At 39.9% G+C, this 23,448-nt stretch overlaps 2 protein-coding genes across 7 annotated transcripts in view; both read right to left on the bottom strand.

The window, feature by feature from the left end:
* The window catches only part of crebbpb (CREB binding lysine acetyltransferase b), a 32,737-nt gene extending 15,264 nt beyond the window's left edge, over positions 1 to 17,473 (bottom strand). For all 6 annotated transcript variants that reach the window (XM_023423221.2, XM_023423224.2, XM_023423223.2 and 3 more), the window contains exons 1-5: positions 16,595 to 17,473; positions 7,385 to 8,013; positions 3,344 to 3,511; positions 1,532 to 1,784; positions 248 to 361 (exon numbers count right to left, since the gene is read on the bottom strand). In XM_023423221.2, coding sequence (XP_023278989.1) covers positions 248 to 361; positions 1,532 to 1,784; positions 3,344 to 3,511; positions 7,385 to 8,013; positions 16,595 to 16,679 — 1,249 coding nt within the window. In that variant the 5' untranslated portion in view covers positions 16,680 to 17,473. The remainder of the gene's footprint in view (positions 1 to 247; positions 362 to 1,531; positions 1,785 to 3,343; positions 3,512 to 7,384; positions 8,014 to 16,594) is intronic.
* Positions 17,474 to 18,604: 1,131 nt separating this feature from the next.
* Positions 18,605 to 23,448, bottom strand: part of adcy9b (adenylate cyclase 9b) — a 33,443-nt gene continuing 28,599 nt past the window's right edge. The window contains exon 10 of the mRNA XM_023423302.2: positions 18,605 to 23,315. Within this exon, the coding sequence (XP_023279070.1) occupies positions 21,965 to 23,315 (1,351 nt within the window). The 3' untranslated portion in view covers positions 18,605 to 21,964. The remainder of the gene's footprint in view (positions 23,316 to 23,448) is intronic.

The following is a 23,448-nucleotide window of genomic DNA, read 5'->3' as shown; positions in this document are numbered from 1 at the left end:
TGGCAGTACTTCATACTACACATACACTGACTTGAGGCGCTCTGCTGAGTGACAACTGCTTAGTTGAACAGTTTACAAGGTTTCAAAGTTACTTTCTATCAATATGACCATGAGGATATCGAAGCATCCTTCTGGAATTATATACTATGGTTCTGTGTTCACTTTAAATGCATCCTGTGTGCATTTTTACATGGATTCAAAAATGAATGAATGAAGACAAGAGAAGAGGAGCTTTAGAGTCACTCACGCTGCTGGTTCCTCTTGTCACTCGCATTCTTCAAAGGCAGGCAGACCGGACAGTCGTGCCGCGTACAGTTCTTCCAGTGGGAGATGATCTGTCTGGACGATGCACAGTGAGCCACTGGAGAGAAATGACAGAGAGATGTACAAGGTAAGAATTATGAAAACACATTGAATTCATACATCACCACAGTGAACACGAGCAAAATGGATACTGACACACCAAAGAAAGACTTGGGCTATGAAATGGTTAGATAATGTGATCAAACCTGGCACCATGTCAAGTAACAATACAGAAGAGTGAACACCCCCCTCTGCGAGAGTACAATGTGCAAACAATTAATCTACACATTGTAAAAGCATAAACACATCATTGCATTTACTTAAAGAGTTTAAACAGTAGAAATATCAGAGTTCAAAGTTCATAAACCTTGGGTGAGCGCCTTACAACCCACAGCTGTCAGATGGAAGCTGCTGTCCATCAGGGTAGATGACATAATGAAGTATAACCACCATGACAGACAGTTTAAAAGAGATTAAATTTATGTTTGCTGATGTTGTCAGTCACTGCAGTATTTGGGGCTTAGCAAGTCAAGGGTGTGGAGTGGCTGAATTTAAGCAATAAAACAGAGACAACGAGAGCTTACCACTTTACATTGTGCATAACAACTTCAGTAATTAAACAGCACAGTGCAGGATGTAATTGTTATTTTAAATAGTGGTTAAATATAGTCAAATAGTTTTTAAATCAATGCTATTTAATTATAATAACTCCTCTTGAGCTGTCAGTCTTGTTGGTCAATAACCAAGCAATTTGGTTGTTTACGGTTATATAGGGATGCAAATTTCATGAAATCCCCTCAATCATTCACAGCCACATACAGATCGATAAACAATTTTGCCATGGACAATATTGGTGAGGAGCTGAAGACAACAGCTGCTTATTGAAGTTTGGGTAACCTCAAACCTACAACACCTCATCAGCACCTTGTACTGTGTTGTTCCTCTGATATGTAAAGCAACTGGCGCTGTATTACAGGCTCTGATAACAGTTTCTCACGACATGCACAGTGCAGCTATCCCATCTGTATCTAAATTCTAACTAATCCCATTGATCAAATTCTTCACTAATGGATCAAAGATTAACCAGCAACATCACAGTCACAAAAAAGCTCAGACAACAGTTAGCACATTAGTATATACATTTAACACCTTGTGGTCACAAGCAGGAGTCAGCCAGTGAGAAACTGGATTTGACCCAGTGCTCTGAAAACGCATCACTTTCACTCACCCTGGCAGGACTTGCCAGCCTGGCAGTGGGTCATGTGGTTGAGGACGTTCTTCATGGTGCGGCAGTGGGGCAGAGTGCAGGCCCTCACCTCCCCATTGGCCTGCTCCCGCCGCTGGCACTTATGTGCATGGAGCAGCAGGACCAGCTGCTGCTGAATGAGTTTGCGCTTCTCGGGGTCGGCCGTTGGGCCTGCTGACACGCCTCCAGCCCCAGAGACCATGCCCACCGACGCTACTTGATGCTGCATCTGGGACTGCAAAGGAGTGCCAATACACACACAGATTAGGCACAAATCAGAATATCGGACTTTCCTCATTTTAGACTTTTAGCTTTTAAGTTAAAGCCAAAGAGAAACTAATAAATACTACAAATCACAATAACTTGATGTACAACAAAGGGTAAAGGTAGAAACTAGAAAGAAAATATGGCATCAGAAAAGAAAGATGAGGCAAGACAGGGGATGTAAAAACTAAAAAATTAAAAGAAAATGTGAATGAAACTACAGTGAATGCGAGTGAACAAGAATACAAGGAAATCTACTGTATAAAATGAATTTCCTGTTCCTCAAACAGATTTGCATAGCACTGAGATCTCTTTACTTTGTTCCTTGAAAGAATCTCACTCTGTATTCAACAGTTAACATGTCAGAGTGGACAGCTTTTAACAATTATGTTGCCCTTAATGCAATTTTCATTTTTAGTTTTGCTTCATTGCAAGAAAGCAATCTACATAAATGGTTGCAGCAATATCTTAACAAGCTGTATGCTGACAAAGTGTGTGGCCTGTGTCACCAGCTTCCATTTGAATGAATATGGACTAACTTTAGTTGGACGAGGGGGAGGCCCGTGACTGAACACAAGATAGTATTTCTTTAAGGGGACAGTGCATTGGGGAAAGTATAAACTGAATTAACCGACATGAGCAGGATGAAGTTGGTAAGAAGTGCTAAATGTTGATGTATATACTTTTTGGGGTAACTGACCAGCCTGAGTGGCAATTTTTTAAATCTGTCAGGATGTAAATTATCCATGATTTAGTCAACCGCACATGCGCTTCCGCCAGTTTTCAGTTGCCTGTCTCATACTCATCTGACAAAACAATTACACTTTTTTTCCCAATACTTTTTTTCAATACAGCTGTGCACACTGAGCACGCTCTTGTTTTACTGGAACCTAAAGTGTATTTCCTTAAAAAGTATGTGCATAACTACATTTTGGGTATTGTGTGCCTGAGCACATAGATGTGCAGCTGCTGCTGCTGTTTTCACTATGCAGCCAGTAAAGTGTAAACCATCAAGTCTAGACAGTAACTAGAGTAAACCTCACTGACAAAGCAAAATACAAACTAAACTATTCCTATATTGAAAAAGTATTAACCATGCTTTATTTCCAACAATTAACACTACAAATAGAAAAAAAAGAGTCCTTTATGGCAGCATGTCAATGTTTCTTTAAGACTTTTCTGGCAACTCTCCCCATGGAAGTGCAAGGCCAAGAGCGAATCTAGTGTTCATACTTCAATGGCTGCAGACTGTGTCCTCATGTTTTAGACTACATGGTAAGTGAAGCATCAGATGAAGCATAAACCAAGTCCAACCAAAACAAGAACATGCACACCATAAATATATATTGTATAGCAATACCAATGCCTCTGTGCACATTTATACTTTTATTATATATTTTATCTTGCCTTCCCTGCTACGTGCAACATGCCGATATTGTTAGATGAACCTACAGAATACAATTTCCCCTGACTAAAAAACAGAGGCTGGAACAAATCTCCACCATTTTTTAAGATATGAGTGACACTCACCATGTTTGGCACACTCCCAGCTCCCTTCAGTTCAGCAGGGAATTGGGGCAGGTTGTTTGAAAGAGCTGTCTTGTTCTGGAGTTGTTGGGCGTTGACCCCCGCTGCCCCCATCTGCTGCACTCCAGCCCCACCATACTGCTGGCCAAATGGAGCCCCTGACATCCCCATCTATAGTGAGCAGACAGAACAGAGGGTGGTCAGAGGTATATCTTGCAGCATACCATCATAGCAGATCAATCTTTTTACATCTGCACTGAGAGCGTGTGTGTCAGTGTACGGAAGAGCTTTTAACTTTGAAAATGCAGACATGGTTGAAACTACGAACTCTACTCCCTTACAGTATGCTTTATTCCCCAAATGTTTTCATCTATTGTGACTTCATCAGTGTGATCTGGTGCCTCAAGTTTAAGCAAACGCTGAGGCACTGCTGTCAAAAACTTAGGGGAAACCGTAGAAGTCAAGGCAGCGACCAAGAACTGAAATATCGTGTCCACTCGGGTACTTTTGTTGCATGTCAATTCCCCATCTTTCTATCCCTCCATTTCCTTACACCTCTCTACTGTCGTTATTTAATGAGGGTACAGAATGCCTCAGAAAACCACATTAACAAGACTACGTTGAAACTGAGTGTATGGTCAATGTGCGAAATCGAGGACATAGCTGAAAATGTTGTGGCATCGCTGTAAACAACTGCCTATAAATGTGGTTTAACTTCAGCACTCAGTCACACGGCAGTCGGCTGACCAATGGTGTAACTTCACTCAGTCAGTCAGCGACAGACATTCCAGTTTATTGGGGTCCAGCCAAAAACAAAAAAAGCATAAAACTACTCTCTCCAACATCCCTTGAAACTGAATCGATCACTAAAAGTAAAACAAATGAACAAGTTGTTATAAAATCAGAAGAAATGCATTTTTTTTTTTATTTCATTATTTGTGTCAGAAAGTGAAGGATTAGCTTTCCTGCCAGGTCCTCCAAAAGTAATTTATTCCTATCTCTTAACAGCCGTCTTCATGCGTCTTCTGCGTCTGCCTGCCTTTCTTCACGTTGGCCAAAGCAGCAGCCTGCTCTGCTCCGTGTAGGTCCCTCACTGCCAGCAGTGTTGAGGCAGACAGATCGAGCCCAGCCCCAGAGAGAGAGAGAAACGGGAGGAGACGCACAGAAAGAAAGACCAGCTTGCTCAACAGCTGAGCAGAGCACTGCACTGCTGCCTGCCCCTCCCCCTCTGCTGCACAGAAATACACAGATGCTTGCCTGCTGCCTGCCTCCCATTCACACAGACTCATCCTACTCTCACACACAGGCTCTCCCACTTGATGATGTGCGCGAGTTGTGTCACCAGCCTAGAGGACAGCACTGTCGCGCAAAAGAAGCCTCTAGTGTATCCCCGTCCTCTTGGCATGTCCTCTTTTCTCCTCCTCTGTTCCACCCTCTCTACCCTGCCACCCCAGCTCAAAAACAACACACAAACCAACTCCTCTAAACATGATTTACAGCTCCATTATCCAGAGAGCCCAGAGAGAGACGGCATATGCCAGAGAGAGTGAGAGAGAGAGAGAGAGAGAGAGAGAGAGAGAGAGAGAGAGAGAGAGAGAGAGAGAGAGAGAGAACTAGAATTACCACCTTGCGGTTATATGCCTCCACCAACCAGTCAAGTTGGAGTAAATATGGTCACAATCTCCCCTTCTGTTCCTGAGTTACAGTGTTGAGTAATGGCAAGAAAGGTGTTCTTACAGAAGATTATGATGTCACAGTGAAGTTGACCTTTGCCCGTTAGGATATAAAATGTCATCACTTGATCATTTTATCCTGTTAGACATTTGTCTTAGCGTATGAATTCCTGAGTTGTGGCCAACAGCACAACCTTTGACCACCAAAATCGAATCAGTTCATCTTTGAGTCTAAGTGAATGTTTGTACCAAATTTGATGAAATTCCCTCAAGGCCTTACGGAGACATCGCACTGACGAGAATGGTACGGATTGACAGACCATTTGCTGCCACATGGCAATATTGTATTTGTAGTTCAAAAGGTTGGCCACTATCAAGTCTAATACTTACTCTAATACTTATAATAATATTACTTCCACTATAAAAAATACAACGAAACCTATAATAACAAAATTTCCACTTGATTTTTCATTTGAAAGTGATCTCAACAGTGAAGCCATGATTCTTCCTCAGGCTACAAATGGAAACTTGGAAAAATGGACCATTCCATCCCTAGCACATCCCCTGTGCTTATCTTGGCTGATATGGACAGAGACAAAACACGGAACAAGAAAAAATTAATAACACTACTAGTAATGCAAGGTCTTGGCCTGCAAGTCATCAACAGATCGAGCAATTTACTATGAGCATTCCTCTCCAGCTTCTGTTTTTAATTTTAACTTTGTCAAAGTACTGAACTCAGAGTGGAACACATTCATATCTGACCAGAGATAGAAATATCATCCAAACATTAATATTTCAGTGATACATTTCCCATGTGCATAATAGAAATAATGCTCAGTTTTATTCATAATATGGCTGAGACAGTGAAGCCAGTTATATTTCTTCTGTTCTGAACAGAAAGGCTAACACATCACTCACTACATGTCAGCAACACATTTCTCTGATGGTAGCTAGGCATGGTAAAGGTCCTGCAACCATAAGCTACACATACATAAAACGCACAACCAGGTTCAAATCTGTATCTTCCTCTCTCCCCATCTCCTCTTCTCAAACACTGACCTGACCTCTCAATGGGATGTAAGGGCGTTTGTTTCAGTATTGCACAAAATATGAAATAACTCATCGACACAACACCAAGCAATTAGATTTTGTGCCATAAAGTAAGAAAATATAGTCAGCCATTAAGGTGTATATATCATTATGGGAAAGGAGGGAAGGTGGGGCTTGTTTCATGTGGCAATGTCTGTTGAAATAATGTCAGTGAGAGCTAGCGCGCTGGTTTAGCTCTGGTTTCCTGTCAAACCACAAAGACCCGAGACTCTCAGAGATGGGGGGAAACATTTTTCTCCACTGAGCACTTCAAAGTGTGTGAAAAGACATTTACGTCGTAATAAAACCAGCACATCATGGAAATCATTCTTCATTCACAAACATCAATGATATAATCTCACTGTGTAGTAGCATCATGACACAACTGCAGCTCTTGTTGCATTTATATTGTTTGTACTGATTCTCGGATTAGTGACACATAGGAATGCAGTAATAAATATGTTGGTCCTGTTGGGCCAAGTTAGACCCACAGACATTGATGCACTTGATTGCAGATTCAAGCCTATCAACTGATTGTCTGCTTCCTCCAGCAGACCCAGGAAGAACAACGGATCAATACATGGTAAGGGGGAGATAACTGACGACAAGCCAGCAATAGGGCTAGGCGATAAAAATAATGTATTTGATACACTCAGCTGGTCAAAAAAAAAGGGATCCATAACATATATCGCTTGACAACAACAGCCTTTTACATTGGCAGTCCATTAGTAAAGCACTGCACATTTCCTAAAAAAATGCACAATGAGGTTGGTTAAGTTTGCTTAACTCACCCTTTGCTTTTGTTTTGATGTCGAAAGTAAAACAGATAAAAAAAGCAAGCCCTTCTACAGAACAGTAGTGTTGCCAAGTGTTGGCAAATAAAGCAACAATGACAATAAGGAAACTGTTGTGGGTAAATACAGTCAAAAGATGTTGGTGGTGTGGCAATTAGGGTTTTTTATTATTCAATCATTCAAAGAATCACAGAGGGCATGCCTTCATTTTCAATGATGTCGAGAGTAGCACTCATCACTGCTGCCATCATGATGCTGTGACTACATATCATACATGCAAGTGACTATTGGATAAACCTGACAAACCTTGACATGTCAACTTTTGATATATTTACAACTGCAACTGTCTTCTGATGAACACTAGTTAATATTCTATGTGCTCACCAGATTATGATCTGTCATGCTTTGTGCCTTCGTGTACTTGTACTTGCTGCATTAAAAACTGCTCACTTGTGTCACTAATTAAGTAGAGTTTAAGACCTCACCTTATTCATGTTTCCAGCTTGCTGAGCATTCATCGCATTGTGTGCACCCAACTGTGGCCCTCCTTGAGTGAGTGTCTCTGCCAGCACACTGCCTCCAACACCAGGTCCAGCACCCACTTGTGCCCCCTGCATTCCTTGGCCCTGGTACTGCATGCCAGGCCCAGGTCTCCCCCGACCAGCCGGTCCTAGAGCCCCATTCATCACCTGTCCTGTCTGGCCCATGACCCCGTGACCCTGCCCACTGTTCAACATGGCCTGGTTGAAGCCCATGCCTGTGCTTCCATTGCCTTGTGCAACTGCAGCACCTCCTTTCTGGGCCTGGGGAGACTGATGATTGGGGGAGCCCTGCCCCAGTGGACTTTTACCAAGCACAGCGCCCAGCTGGCTTCCCACCATTCCTCCCTGTTGGGGGCTGGCAGAGTTGAGGCCACCTCCCAAGATGGAGGAACTTCCTGGTCGCAGGAGCTCAGACAGCTGCTTGTGTTTGGCAGCAGCATCAGGAACAAGGGAATTGAGACCGGGACCCCCTCCACCTGGGCCACCATTAGAGGACATTCCCATTCCCAAGTCTCCATTGGGAATGAGCTCATCTGGAAGGTCATTTTCCAGGTCAAACAGAGACACAAGATCTAAAGAAAAGAGAGAAGGGGAAATAAGAATTAGCCATCATCACTGACACAACAAGCTGCTAACCAACAAGCACTGAGATACTAAGGCATTTGTCTTAGATAGAGATTTAAAAGTTTATTCAACTATCATTCCAACCAGATTAATTAATTGATTATCAAAATAATAATAATTACACAGACCTGAGTCAGGATTGGACTTTACGTAAAAGTTCAGTTGCCAGTTATTGCAAAATTCAATTTGCTTCTTGGCATCAGTTAAATTCAAGTTAAAATTTGTTACCATGGTTACCAATCATGCATAATTATATAGATAATTTTTACAGATCGTTAACTTGACAGGTCCCATGATCAATTGAAGGATTTAGTTGTAGTTCAGCTTCTAAAATAATGCTAAAAATCACATTTCTTATATGACCAAATTCCGTGGTTAGCCTGCCTTGCTCACACAACACAAATTAACCACACTGTACAGGCAAAGGCACCAAGGTCTGTTTGAACTGAACCAAACAGATTAGGTGTGAAAGCATCCCAAATTTCCAAATGTACATATTGTTTACATCAGTTTAGTGATGTGTCAAACCTATCTGTCAACCACAAAATTGATGTTTTTGTGATGGTGTCTTAAAGAGCAAGATCTGACCTGCTGATCTTGTTCACCATATAAAAGTAGAGCTAAGTAAGCATATGTTTTCATTTTCCCAACACAGTACATGGTAGAGCCTGAGCAACCAGGCAGATAAATTGGACACTATTAGCGAATTGCTGTTATATTGCATCTGCATACATGCCTGCCAATAAATAAAAAGGAACTAAAGAAAAGAAAACATTAAATGTCCTGCCCACCACAATTCTGGGGCAAAACTGTTTAAGTTCCCTTAAATTTGTTTATCAAAAATGTTTATTCATGTTATGGGTTTCGAAAGAGGATGAATCATTATCAGATCATTATTGGTATCAGCTTAAAAAGATAATTTCATTTATTGGTAGTGATAATGATAGAAAAAAATTCCCTGTATCTTAAAACACTCTTGTGGTTGTGCAGAAAAAAGTAAACATGAAAGCTATGCACAATAATAGGACAGTAATGAAGGTCATAGTTCAAATCACGCGTCTGTGCCAAGGTTCTTCACGTGCAGGTGCAAGCTTGCCTCTGTGTCAGCCAATAAAGATTTTACCAGCACCACAGCCGCAACCCCACACACGCCTAGCTCAGTGTCTGAAGCCACTGGGTTTGAAAGGAGAGAAATCCAACCCTCTTTCTCAATGAAATATGGTGGCAATTATTATGAGCTTTAATATTACAGCCATGGGCTGTCCATGTAATGCTTGAGCTGTTAGTGCTTAAGGTTAAAGTAACAAGTCTCAGAGCACAGCAAGAGACATGGATGGTGTATAGTTGAGGGCAAGCACCTGTGCCTTGCCTGAGGCCAATTCGGCAACAAGATTGAGCACTCACAAATTTCAGAGGGAGAGGATACACTAGAGCCCAAAACCTAGCTGAGGGAGACAAAGTGCCTTCAGCATGGTGATTCTTTACAAAAGGCTGAGAATATGATTTGAAGTCGCTCATTATACAACAAAGAAGTGATGGGCATACCCAGCAGCGAACATATGCCAAGCAGGGACAACAGAAGCATCTACTAAGCAGAGAATCCCAACACTGGAGTCGTCCTATTCTCACCTGAAGAGGAGTTTGCTGCCGCTAGGCGTAATTCACCAAAGCTTTTCAGCAGCCATGTGAAAATCGACAATTAGACTCTTCAGGGAGATAATACGAGGCTATGCAGCTGGCTGTTGCTGCCATAGCAGAGCCAGAGAGAGATGGTATGTACATGGAAAGAATAAGATGCTCCCCCTGTCTTTCAGCAAAGAGGGAGCAACGTTGCTAACCAATCATAGAAGTGCTAAAGGGACATTAAATTTATAAAGAACCAGACTAAAAATATGGACAAAGTAAAACAATGAAAATACACACAAAAAGGTATTCATACAGGTATTTATATTTATATTTCATGTTATTGTTACCAGTGTTCTCCTCACGTGTCTGTCTGTCAAAGTCTCGAACCAAAAAAACTCTTGGGCCAAACACTACAAAGCTGGACAATGGCCACAACAAATTTAGGACCTTTATAAAAGACAAATAAATTAACATTATTATATATCTGCGTATTGTCAGATAGAATAATGATGACTACTTGCTTACTTACTTCCAGAGTTTTCTGGCGTGTCTTTAGACTGCTTAAAATGCATCCAGACTTTTTTGATTTGTTTATTAAGACAAGAAAAAAAGATTTTGGTTTATATTTTCTCAATATACACAATTCTCACCACTGGAAGGCTTTAATAGGTTGAGATACAACCTCCACCCCTAAACTTGCCTTTTTCATATGTGAAAATCGGACTTAAAATACAAACCAATGTGGCTACAAACCAATTTGCCACAATCAAATTTTATAACTTTTTTAACAATAGAAACATAGGTTGGCGACAACAACTACATTATACATCCAGCTATACAAAAAATACACGACCTTCAGCGGAGTGTTAACCATCTGAGACTAGGTGCTGTTACAAAACTGTGTCTTCCCACTCTTTACTAGATGATGGCTGTAAAGTCTCATTGCATGCCAACCAAAGAATGTGGAGTAAGAAAACATTTTGCTGTTTTTCCATTGTTTTGGCCTGTGAGTGTGGATTGAGGACCTTTGTAAGTCCTCAATCTAAATTCCATTTTCTATTTTCAGTTTCAAGCTTATTTGATGCGCACAATCTCAGCTCTCAAAATGATCTGTCTTAGTGTAGATGTGGCCTCACTGTTCAGCACTTCCCATGTAGGTTGAATTAATTGAGTTAAAAGGTATAGATGGGGCACCTTAGAATTAGGAACAAATACCTTCCTTTTTTTTCCCTTTTTTTTCTTAAATCATTCTGATAAATTTAGCAGAGGGAACTGAAGAAAACTGAGGAATCATGGGCTAGTTTTTTGCACACATTTGATTGGCAGAACATTTGTTAAACCTTTAGTGGTGCTTTATAAGAAAAGTTGTGATGACTTCAAGATGTGCAAAATTAGCAGCACACTACTCTTGTAAAGCTGGGGCTGCAGTCATTTGCTGCACTGTGTTTATGAAAACCACAGCCATTCAGAGAAAATCACAAAAAACAAATTTGGGCAATTCACAACACAATCTCAGAAAGCGAGAAAGCGTTTTATTCAGATTTTGTAGACACACACAAAAATGTAAATGAATGCAACGGCTCATAGCCTTGTTCCAGACAATATTAGCATGCTGTGGATATGTGAGATATGAAGTAGGAGGGACGGGGTAGACGTGCAGAGGGATATGGGGCAGGACTGTTTGGGTTGGCTGACTGGCGTCCAGGACCGCCCACCCTTCTCGTCATCTCAATCAGTTCCACCTCAGCTGAGACATTAGCCAGCAGATCCAGAGTATCTTGTGCCAATGCTTTGCCATGCTGGTGAAAGGCAAAATTTTGAAACTGAAAATTTTAACAGTTGACCATTATTTTACATGTGCTAATGCTTAAGTAGCTGAACAATACTCAGCCTGCAGTTAGTGATCATACACACGGGCTAGACAGGAGGAGGAGGTAGGTAGGTGAGCACTGGCATTGGAGAATGGCTGCCCGTTTCTCACCCCTAGCGCTGACACGCCCACTCAGCCTTACAAATGAAAACAAGCCTGACACTTGCCTTTGGCCACAGGGCTAAACACATACCGACATGAGACCAGAGAACCGTAAAAACTGACACACATTAACATGAACATCAAAGACTAGTCGCTAATCTGTGGCTGTGAGCGACAGCTCCGTGTGCACTGGGTTGGATGTGAGCAAACAGACATGTCTTTGCTATCTGTTAGACAACCAATAATGGAAAGGCTTTACTAATAATAAACTTGACTCAGAAAGTCAAACCAGTTCAGGTACATTGTACTACTTTGCAATGTATCACTGAAGGGAGGAATTGCTGTATTGATTTAAATCTTAGCAACTGAATTTGGAAATTCTATCATTTCATTATCAATTCTATGAATTTTATTTGGCGCAGAAATATTTTACATCGAAAACCATCTTGCTAAATGGTCTGATGTTTTTTTTTGTCGATTTCAAGTTGTGTAATTTCAAAAACATTATTTCCAGTACATCTGTTTTTGGGGGTTCAAGATGTGAAATTCAGATCTGAACATCAGGGGTACCCAGCATAAGCAATCACACCTGGATGAAATGTGGGAAAGGTAAATACCACTAACCATGTGCTATCTGAAATCAATGAAAAAAATAATCTGCATTATCTTTGTTTTGTAAATTTAAGTTCTACACACAGATTCCTTTTTTCTTTTTTTTTTTTTCAACAAGTAAATTTAAGAAAGAACACAATTTCACAATAGAAGGGTGCAGGTTTTCCCTTTGGTTACATCCACACTACTATGTTTTCATTTTAAAACGAAAACGATCTCCGTCCATACAGCACACGTGAAAACGCATACATACATGAGCAATCACGTTCAGCAGATAGTTTACTATGCAGTTTATAACCTGCACAAAACACTACGAACAAGGAACAGTAAAGACAGTTGTAGCGTTTAAATGCTGAATTTAACTCCACAACAGCTGCTAGCAATGACAACCTGGCCAGTAACACTTGTATTTCGTCATTCATGTTGCTTTCACCACTTGTAGTCAAGGCTGATAAGACCCAATCAACGAGCAACCATGCGTGTCTACCTCAATGTTTCCAAAGGTCTTCATTTTTGCCCATCCAGACTACAACACAACCCCAGAGTTTTAAAACAAAAATGGGGCCAGCAGTGTTTTCCAACTGTCTCTGTTTTAGGCATTTCAGGCAAAAATGTAGCAGAAGTGATGCGTTTGAAAACTAAAAGCTAGTGTGGATGTAGTCTTTATTGGGTTGGTCGCCTACAGAGTGTTTACAGAGTATTTTCTAACATTTCCCTAATCTTTGTTTAACATTCAAATGCTCAACTAATGTTCAACAATGTATAAAAAATTAAACCAACAATTAGTAAACCATTTAATGGTATGGATTAGGAATCTCAACTAGTAACCTGTTAAAATGTTAGAAATACTCTGTAAACACTCTGTAGGCGGACTATTAAAAAAAAGTGTTAGGCTGCAAACTATCTGCCTCCCAATTTTCTCAGAATTAGGGCTTTTTGATCTCAAGAAAAAAAAACTGTGCTTATCCTCCCATCTGCAGCCTGGCACTTAAAATCTTCTCAGACTACTTAAGATCCTGAGCTGCATCCAGGACTTCAAAGAGAGCAGGTCTACAAGAGACACTGTGCAATGTCATACTGAATACATGTGTTTGTGAGAGTTTGTGTGTGCGTGTGTGTGCATGTGTCAACTGAGAGAGAGACAGGGCTCCTGGCAGCAGTGGGGGAGGAGGCCTAGTGTCAGGCTGCTTTATTGCCCAGCGAAAGGTCCTGTCACCCCTCTGAAAGGATGCGCTACCTTGGCTGAAGACCGAGTTCTGTCAGAGAGCTAGATAATGTAGCCATCCGCAGAAAAGAAGACATACCAAACAAAGAAACTTCTCAGCTGTTTCCAAATGGCAGGCAGATGTTTCCAGTCTCCAATACATTTTAAATTAAGAAACTGTACTCTTTATGTACTCTCCAGAAGACGAGAGTTAAGAGGTGGCTGCAATGAGACGGTCCACGCTTTTTCAATGCTTGGCAATAGTGACTGCACAACAAATATCAGCAATATAAACAATCATAACGAGGATATGCCAATAATATTGCTGAATGGCTCCTAAACTGGGTGGCTGATAAAGATACAAGCAGTACTTTTACTTCTTGCCTTTAAGAATAGTGAAAATGGTGCCCAGCAGTTTCCACACCATTGCCTTTCAGTCTTTGTAATTACAACAAAATAAAAAAAACAGTTGAAGTAAAAAATATTTTCATTGAGTACGGCTAAACAATATGCAAAAAAATCATATTGTGATTAGTTTGGCAGATATTGTGATTGTGATATGAGTCACAATTTAAAATTTTTGATTATAAAAATGACGATGGTGTTATTTTTGTTCAGACGTGTATCTAACAAGCGTGTTCCTTTATGTCTGGAGAATATGATTTGTAGGCAGAGGATATCTCTGTAGCACAACAATGCTTCATTTACAGTCCATTGACACATTTTACCTTTATCAAAAAATTGCAGCTCCTGCCTTTTGGATAGTGCACTTAACCACATTGCGATTTCAAAAATATTTTGATTAATTTTGCAACCCTATCATGGAGTAAAAGTGGAGGGAACCCACAGAGAAGTAAGAGGGGCTGCAATGAATACTCATAATTCATAATGACCAGAAAAGGTTGACTAACATATTTTTTTTCATGCAAATATGCTAACTTGCTTCCTGGTGTCTGTTTCCCTAATGCCACAGATTTTTGCTTTTATCTGTTATGGCATTGTAAACCGAGTTTCTTTGGATTTTGGACTACTGGCAAGACGGAACAAAATCCATGACTCGGAGAAAGTGTAATGGACGTTTCTAATATTTTCTAATTGGATCTGGATCTGCCCCAAAATGTAAAAAAGTTCTTCCCTGCCCAATGCCCCATCCCCCCACCAAATTCTGTACAAAACGGTTCAGTACTTTTTGTGTAATCCTGCTGACAATTACACAAACACTGGTGAAAACATAACCTCCTTGGTGGAGGTAATAATCAGCAGATTAATCAAAACTGAAACCAATAGTCACTTGCAGCATTACTTTTCAGACAGTAAGCTGGCATTTTGTCTTGCCTGCGAACATCACACACTGACAGCTAGTGGTGAGACACAGCTACTCAACACCTTTCCATGCTTTCTTCTGAGAGATACATAAAAGCCTCTTGCTCATGTCAACCCAATTTGATTGACTTTTTAGGCAGTATCTGCAGTTTTCCCTCTCCAATGTGCAAGTCCATTGTCCATTTAAAATAAGCTTATACATATGATAAGTCCTGATTAGATGCCGGGTAGTTTTAGATTAATGGCAACTATGTAGCCCTGGTGCCAAGTTTATCAAATTCTTATTATTCACGCTATGATTAATTTTGACCTCCAATAAGACGGGTAGCAGTTCCAAATTCTTGGTGTCTTTCAAGAAATCCTTTTTTATGAGGTAGAAACTTTTTGTTCTCAACTACAATCCAGTGGTTAGGAATGTCACCGCAAATTTATAGAAGTGAAAATGGCTTATATTAGAGCTGAAGTCTTCCCCAAATGCACCTGTTACATACCCAGGGGGCTGGCTTGCTTCCAGACAGTCCTAATAGTTGATAATAATAATTGATGACCACTATAAAATATTTTCTTGGACTTGGGATCTATAAAACTCTATCTTGAAGAATACATCAATTATAAATACAATTCAACTCATCACATCAAACAACCATCCAGCAAATGCCTAGATTTCTCTGTCAACCACTAACCACATACACAAATCAGAGCTTGAACAACATTGGGACACGTGTCTGCAGAATATATATATAAAACCTTACAGGTGTAATGAGAGGGGGGTGTGCCATCATCTGATAACTTAAGTTGAATTCCTGTTAAATAGTCCAACTTTTCCATATAATGGCGCAAAGTTGCTCTGCAGGTAAGACTGGGTAAGAGGCAGACCCTTGGGGCTAGTTCCTAATACTCAGCCCTACCGTGGCAGCAGTTTTTCTCAGCTTTTGAGCTACATTATCCACATTTACCAGCCAATGAATTTGCAGCAGAGAGGCTGGATGTTGGAACAAAACAAATCTTCCACAATATTTTGTCAGATAACTTTTAATATGAACCATTCAAGCATGTTGCTGAATGAGAGAAGGGCTGAACCTGACCTAGTGGTGAGAGAGATTATCTTTTCAGTCTGACAACACAGGTTGAAGTGCTTGTGCTGTCAAAAATCTGAACTGCTTAAGTGTCAATGAGCAAGGCATTAAATCCAATCCAACTCCAATCATACAGAGGCAGCAGTTCTCTCTGCAAGGACGAGTTACTCTGAGGGGATCAGATCACAATATTTGTATAATGCCAGGTTTATAAATGTGCTGGGGTCTTGAATTTACTCAAGAAACAACCCAAGAGGTAAGAGGGACAAATCATCACTATACGACCCCTGGAGATACACGGTATAGCTTTCATTCACCTGTATCTCTGAGGTGTTATAAGGGGTAAGCATTATTATGTTTTTTAAGTTTACTTTTAACCCTACAAAACAGAAAAGTTGCGAGTAAACTCTCCCTGTTGAGTAATTGCATCTCTCGTGTGATACAGAGGGAGTGAGTTTGCAGTTTTTTTCTCTTACACTAATTGCAGCTTATGGTATTTTTATGGTCACCTATGGAAATAATCAAATAATCTTACAGGAACTTAATGTACAGTTTTCCTGCGATATGACTCCCACTGAAGTGACTGATGTCTACCACTGTAGATCTTTGCCTCATGCATCCATCCTCTTGAAGCAGCAAAGACTGTGCAGAGTGAAGCCTAAATAGACATGCATTTTATTGCAAGTTGACAAATCCTCTCTATGTCCCGTCCTTACCTGGGCCGTCTGATCCCGAGAGAGGTGAATTAAGCTTGGGTCGCTTTGCAGTGGGGGGTCCGACATCCAGCAGATTGTCAGCCATCCTGGTCGGCAAATGTTATGAATGGATGATGATGATGATGCAAGAAAATAACAGCAGGATCAGTCCAACTTGTCGGCCTCTGGCTCGTAATTACGACTAACTTTTCCTAACGTTGGGCGTAAAAGAGCAATTTAACTGTTTTTTTTTTTTTTCTTTCTTGACTGGCAGACTGGCGAAATGCTGCCTGGAGAAAAAGGTTTCAAAAGAAAGGCAACAGCGCCACGCTTCGCCGCCGAAGATCACCCCATGATAATCCAACACCCAACACCCACATAATTATCCTTAATAATTACGTCCAAAAATTATTTCAGTTCGAGAAAAATAAATAAAAATCATTCATAAAATATTAAACAAAGCGTAAGAAAAACCCTTTCTCCGCAGATCGCCGGTTTCACGTCTGTACAGAATCATTTTTTTCGCAGTCGAAACGAGCAGCCATAAAATCTACTTTGGGCTTAAATAAAAAGAGCAAAATTCAAAAAATATTTTCTATGAGGTGGATTTTTTTTCTCGTCACTGTCTCCCGGTAAATACAGCGTCTCGGGACGGAGATACGGCGAGAAGCGGCGCTCTCTAAAAGGGAAATCAAATATACAGTGGGCTTTCGAGACGATAAAAACCCATGTAATCCTCACATGTTTGCATTAATTATCATCGGAAGAACTAACACTTCGATTTTCTGCACGAAAAAAGCCGTTTGAGCCTGGTCTAGGTAGCTCCGATCGGTTTTTAAAATTAATGCTCCCCCCGAAATCCCGATTCTGAGCCGCGTCAAGATGGCGGCTGTTGATTCCTCCGATACAAAAAAAAGTTTTTTTTTCTTCCCAGCTAGACTGAGGGGGGAGGAGGGGGAGGTGTCGTGCTATGACGCCCTGACGTAAACCTGTGTCCCACCGTGCGTCATGTGTACGTACGCGAAGTTGCCTCTAGAGGTGGAATAACCCACAAAATAAGAAAAAATAGACATTTTCTGTGCTCCACCTGTTTTAAACTTTACAAAAAAATCATGACTACAAATAAAAAATACTTATTTGAGAAGAAAATAACAATGCATTCTCGAATACCAATACTTTACAATCCCTTTATTCGTATCATATTACTCATGGTGAAAAGTAAATAAGTGCATTTATTCAAGTCATTTTGAGGTAGTATTATTAGGATAGTAAAATACTGCGGTTTTATACTATTTTATAGATTATTTTTACAGGAAAATATTTTTACTTTTAATCTCACTTTATATGTTTTGAATGAAAAACAAAAACTATAACTCTCAAATAAATAAACATGTTGTAAAATGTGATTCATAGCTATATTAGACTACTTAATAGTATATTTTGATTGTCTCAACATTGAAATGTATTGGTAATAATCAGCTTGTTGATAATACATTTTTGTATAATTTTAAATGAAGGAGTCATACTTTTAAAAGAGTATTTGTCATACCCTGTAGAAGAAGTATACAGATCCTTTACTTGAGTAGAAATACCAGTCACAAAAAACTCCATTAGAAGAAAAAAAAAATCTTTAATCCATAGTTTATTAAAATGAAAGCATACTAATATAAGCAAAATATGTTCCTACTTAAATTATAAATAAAACTTTAATGTTGTATCTGGTTTGGAGTGCAGTTAATTTGAACTATTTTATATTATTTTTATATTATGTTGGGTAGTTTTCATTTTGTATAAACTGATCTAATGTTTTATATAAAATCTTAATCCTCAAAAGTAACATTGAAAGGCAATGGAGAATACAGTATAAAACATACACTATAAAACAGCATAAAGCAGGAATAATCAAGTTAAGTACAAGTAACTCAACATTCTTAATTACTTGAGAACATGCACTTAATTACAGTCCAACAATGGTTAAACCACAACATACAGTAGATGTAGTGCACAGGCTATTAATTCAATCGGACAACATTTACCAGCAACTGACTTTATTCAGTTTTAACCTTCACTTGCATACCTATTAGCGTGCTATATACAAAAACATTTCCAGAGAAAGCAACAATTCATTAAAACCTGCCTGTAGAAGGCGACTTAGATACTACCTACCTGCAGACATCTTGTAGTGCCTCATCCATTTTATTTGGCCAGTTTGAATTGAAAAACAAGGAAATCTGTATTGATTGAAGCCTTGCTGTCCAAGCATGTCATACTTTTCAAGATGACAAAGCTGACTAAAATGTCCAGGTCACATTCCTGCTAAGATTAGAGCATCCCTTCCAAAACACACACAACCACACAGTTTTACAAACACTCGTACATTTTTACATACATGCAGGCCAACAGAACGCACAAATATTATTCCAACATTGTTAAAATTACCCAGTTCTTTAGACTACTTAATACTCTAGTACATGCACTTATATAAATAATAGAAAATGCTCAGATACTATACAATATAAAGGCATACTGTACATAAAAAGTGAGTGCCTTGTGCAAATGTGTTTTAACAGTGAGCATATAAATGAACTTTCTTAAAATGTGCACAACATAACCTGCAAATTAAGAAGGAGATAAGACGTAATATACAAAGAAGAAATTCATGAGATGGTAATGACACTCTTTGGCATCAAAGTTTTCCCCGTGTGTCATTCTCCTGGTTCAGAATGTCACTTACATCTCAATAAATCCAACAAAAACGACAGATGTGCTCATTTCTGCAGTGAAAGAAAAAACGAAAAAAAAAAAAAAAAAAAAAAAAAAAAAAAAAAACAGGTGGCAACCAGATCTGTGAGTTGACACCTTTGTCTTAATGTTACATTTATCGCAAACAACACTAATCCACAAAAAACTTTCAGTTTAGAAAAAAAACACAATATTCAAAAGAGCTTATCAAAATTATCAAGGAAAACACAATGTAGCTTATGCGCTTTACCTGACACTCAAGTATCATATCCTCTATTAAGCACTTAACCTTGGATAATAACAACAATAATTATTCTTAATAATTATTATAAGCATCCCTTTATTGTAGTAAAACAAACACAAATTTTGGGCTGGTGCAAGAGTTGTGTGCTCATAAGCGAAAAGAAGCTTATTTTCCCTTTTAAACAAGTGATGTTTAGCTCTTATTGCATTTAACACAACCACACCTCCATCTGAGGAATAAATACAAAATGGACAAAGAAATCCAAATTCTGCAGTAAGGCCAACTAATGCAAAAATATGTTTGGTACATTTGTATTTAATTGTATATTTTAAGAAAAGGCACTGCTCAAATTTTATGACCTTCAAGCACTAAAGTAAACATTCCCATACCATAACCTTTTGAGTGTCTTAAAAAGTTAAACCGACTTGACACTGAAAAAAAGATAAGAGAAATCAAGTTCAAAGTTAAAAGGCACAAGCTACCCTAATTTCACACATAGACAACAAAGAAAACTAATTATTTCACTGTTAGGGTCATCTTAAAAGCGGCATGACAAAAGAAGACAAACTGGTTCTTTGTTATTCTGCAATATTTGTCTTATTTGCTTTGTTACTTAAAAGTTGTGATTATGAAGTGGTAATATAAAGAAATGAGGTTGTAAATTTTCATACAGGATATTTAAATGCCAAAAATAAGACATTAAAGTGGATTTCATGGTAATACTTTTTTTGCCTCTGAGCACACAATCCTTTTTTGCTAAGAAACAGTAACAGAGAAAATGTCACAGCGAGAGATGTAATGTTTAATCAGTTTGATTTCCTTAATAATCTAATATAACAACATGGAATCATTTAAGTCAAAAAGGAAAGGGAGTAAAAACACTTAGGGCTTCATATGAAATACATTTGGTGCACTGGCTTTGCTTTTACAGTGCTATTACATTACGTTTCATGCCATTGCGAGACTGAAGCAGCTAATGCATCCAGCTGTTTGCATTCAGTAATGTCTATCAAATCGCAAAAAAATTAGAGAGGGCAGCTTCACATGAACGGTTCAAGTTTTGCGTAACAATAAATACAATAAAACACATTTAGTTTTGATTTGTGACATTCCACTTTGATTATCCATTTCTTAAAAGCACTATTAACTAACACACAGTGTAATCCATTGCAAACCTAGGCAGTTGTTTTGTCTACTTGATCTAAAGTCACGACTAGACACTCTACAGGTACAGCAGTGCCTTGTAGGATCCATTGAAATACTCATCAGCACTAAACACAACCTGACTTCCCACCAGAGCCTGGATCATGGGGGAGGGCACAAACATTAGTAGCAGTTAGCCTCATCTATGGTGTTGTTGTTGCAAGCATGCATAGCCACCATTATGCCTCAGTCCTGAGGCAATACAAAGATCTTAACTGAGGCCAGAGAAAAAGCTGCCACATCAGCAAACAAGATTTTTTTTTTTCAACTGCGTTCCTAAATTGTTTGTCATCCTGCAGTTTCACAAAATCAGTCAAGTAATTCATAGGCACCTCTCCTCATTAAACCCTGTATGATCTCACTACACAGATACATACCAACACACACTCTCACACACACACACACACACACACACACACACACACACACACACACACACACACACACACACTGCATACATGCAAAAACAGTCGCACTACACACAGCTTGGCCGTCATCTGCCCTTAGCCTGTATTGATTAGTCTCTGCTGTGCCTTAAATGATGAGTTTTCTGGCTTCCATGAAGAACATGGAAACAGGCTCTGCTGCATTTTAGTGCAGATTTTACTATTAGATGCCTTGGAGTGATATCTCATTTCCCTCCACTCAGCATACATTGTGAGTCAGCTTTCTGAACTTTTCATTGATAAAAGGCAAAATATCATAGCAAAACATTGTTTACAAAGTAAAATTGTAAAAAAGAAAAAAAAAAGCAAAGCATTTTTTTCCCCAAAAAGTTTGCTAATTTACAGTTTTCCCTTTATGTTCTTCTTCCCTTACTTAAAAAGGCTTAGTCTACACATTATTCTATTCTAAAGGCACTTAAAGACATATGAAAGAAATAATCAAGATTAAAGGTGTAAAGATAATCAAGTAAGTTAATGGGAGACAATGGGATCTGTAGCAGGCAAGAGACGATTCAGTCAGCCATCACATCTTCCCATATTCTCTCTGTTCCTGCCTGACACTCTCTTTGTGGTCCACCCAGCACCCTCCACTGATTATATCAGCCAATCAGATTTACACTAAAACAACCTGCTGCCTGGCTGATGCAGAGAAGAAGCCTGTGGGTGTTTTGATAGGACCAAATATACAGCAATTCTACAAATGCCAACTGGCAGGAACAAGAGCTTAAAGGGTAGATAATTTACTGTAGCATATTCTTACAGTCTGGTAAACTCTCCAATATTACTCTCATCCTCATATTTGTCCTTCTTGATGTCTTTCAGGGACTTTGTTGGATTTTGGGGTGTACCTTGCTGGACTGAGGGTGAGCCGATGAGCTGTTTGTTATTTGCAGAGGGAGGAGGTCCATCTAGATTTGTAACAGGTATAGATGTCAGGCCACTGTGAGACATGGATCGTCTGGCATGAGAAATCTCTGCGGAGGGGCGTCTTTCGCGGCTGCCTGCCTCTTTCTCATGACCAAGCCCTGTGGTAGTAGAGGAACCAGCGCTGGCACTGGGCACCATAGTGTTGGTAATGCTTGCAGTCACGCCAGTTGTGGGCACCATGCTGGCAATTTCATCAGTGGGCGAGCGCCCAATGCTACCATCTACTTGTGCCCGGATCTCTGGTGAAACTGAGAGTTGGTACTGAGGCACAGGGCCGCTGTCACTGCTCTTAGGGTAAAGGAAGGTCTTCATCTGACCTTTGCCTTTGACATTAACTGTGCCACGGTAATCAAAATCATAATCCATGCTACTGAGCACACAGTAGCTCTCCTCGCTGACCTGGACGCGACACTCCACACCTGTCGTATCCATGCGACTGGCAATGTTGACTGTGTCGCCCCAGATATCGTAGAGAAGCTTAGTAGTGCCAATCACGCCTGCTGTCAGAGGACCATGATTGAATCCAATGCGGAGCTTGAAGCCAAAGCCCAGCATGTTCTTGTTGAAGTCATCCACCACGTGCATCATTTCTAGGGCAAATTCGAAAAGAGCACGGAGGTGGGCATGAGGATGTGCCGCGTCTGCACATTGCTGTGCATTGAGACCGGCTGCTGCCATGTACGTGGCACCGATGGTCTTGATCTTTTCGATGTTTGAGAAGGCAGGCTTCCGTAACAGCTCATCAAAGTCGCCAATTAGCTCATTGAGGACACGGTAGCACTCCTTACCTCCCTCATAGCTTTCCTCATAAAATTCACTGAAATTAACGATACTGGCAAATATTACCCCCACATTGTCGTGGTTCTTGGAGTAGCTCTGGGTGACCTTTAGCTGCTCTGCTACATGGATGGGGATGATATTGCGAAGCAGCCAGTCGGCCTGGTCCCTCATGTTCTGGATCTTGATGCGGTGTTGATCAGCTTCCACATTGCCATGGTAATGCAGGCGGTGACTGACCTCAAATTCACGGTTAAGGAACCAGACCAGGAGAAGCAGCAGGAAAAAGGCCACGCAGGCCTCAGGGCCCAGCATCTCCTGTGAGTAGGGCTGTGTGTCATGGTTTACTCGGCTGTCAGACATGACAATTGAGCTGTTACTGTTGTTGTTCTGCCTATCAGCCCTGGTAGAGAGAGAGACATAAAGAGGAAGAAAAAAATGCAGGGAAATAGAGAACAGAAGGTTGGAATAAACTTTTTTTTTGTCAAAATAAATTAGAAGGTTCTATAGCTGCAACTAATTAATCACAACTACAG

Source organism: Seriola lalandi, unplaced genomic scaffold (assembly GCF_002814215.2).
Source record: "Seriola lalandi dorsalis isolate HSWRI2012SDOR001 ecotype SW California unplaced genomic scaffold, Sedor1 jcf7180002054690, whole genome shotgun sequence".
NCBI classification, from domain to species: domain Eukaryota; kingdom Metazoa; phylum Chordata; class Actinopteri; order Carangiformes; family Carangidae; genus Seriola; species Seriola lalandi.
The sequence above is the reverse complement of the archived record's forward strand: the minus strand, read 5'-3'. Positions and strand labels throughout refer to the sequence as shown.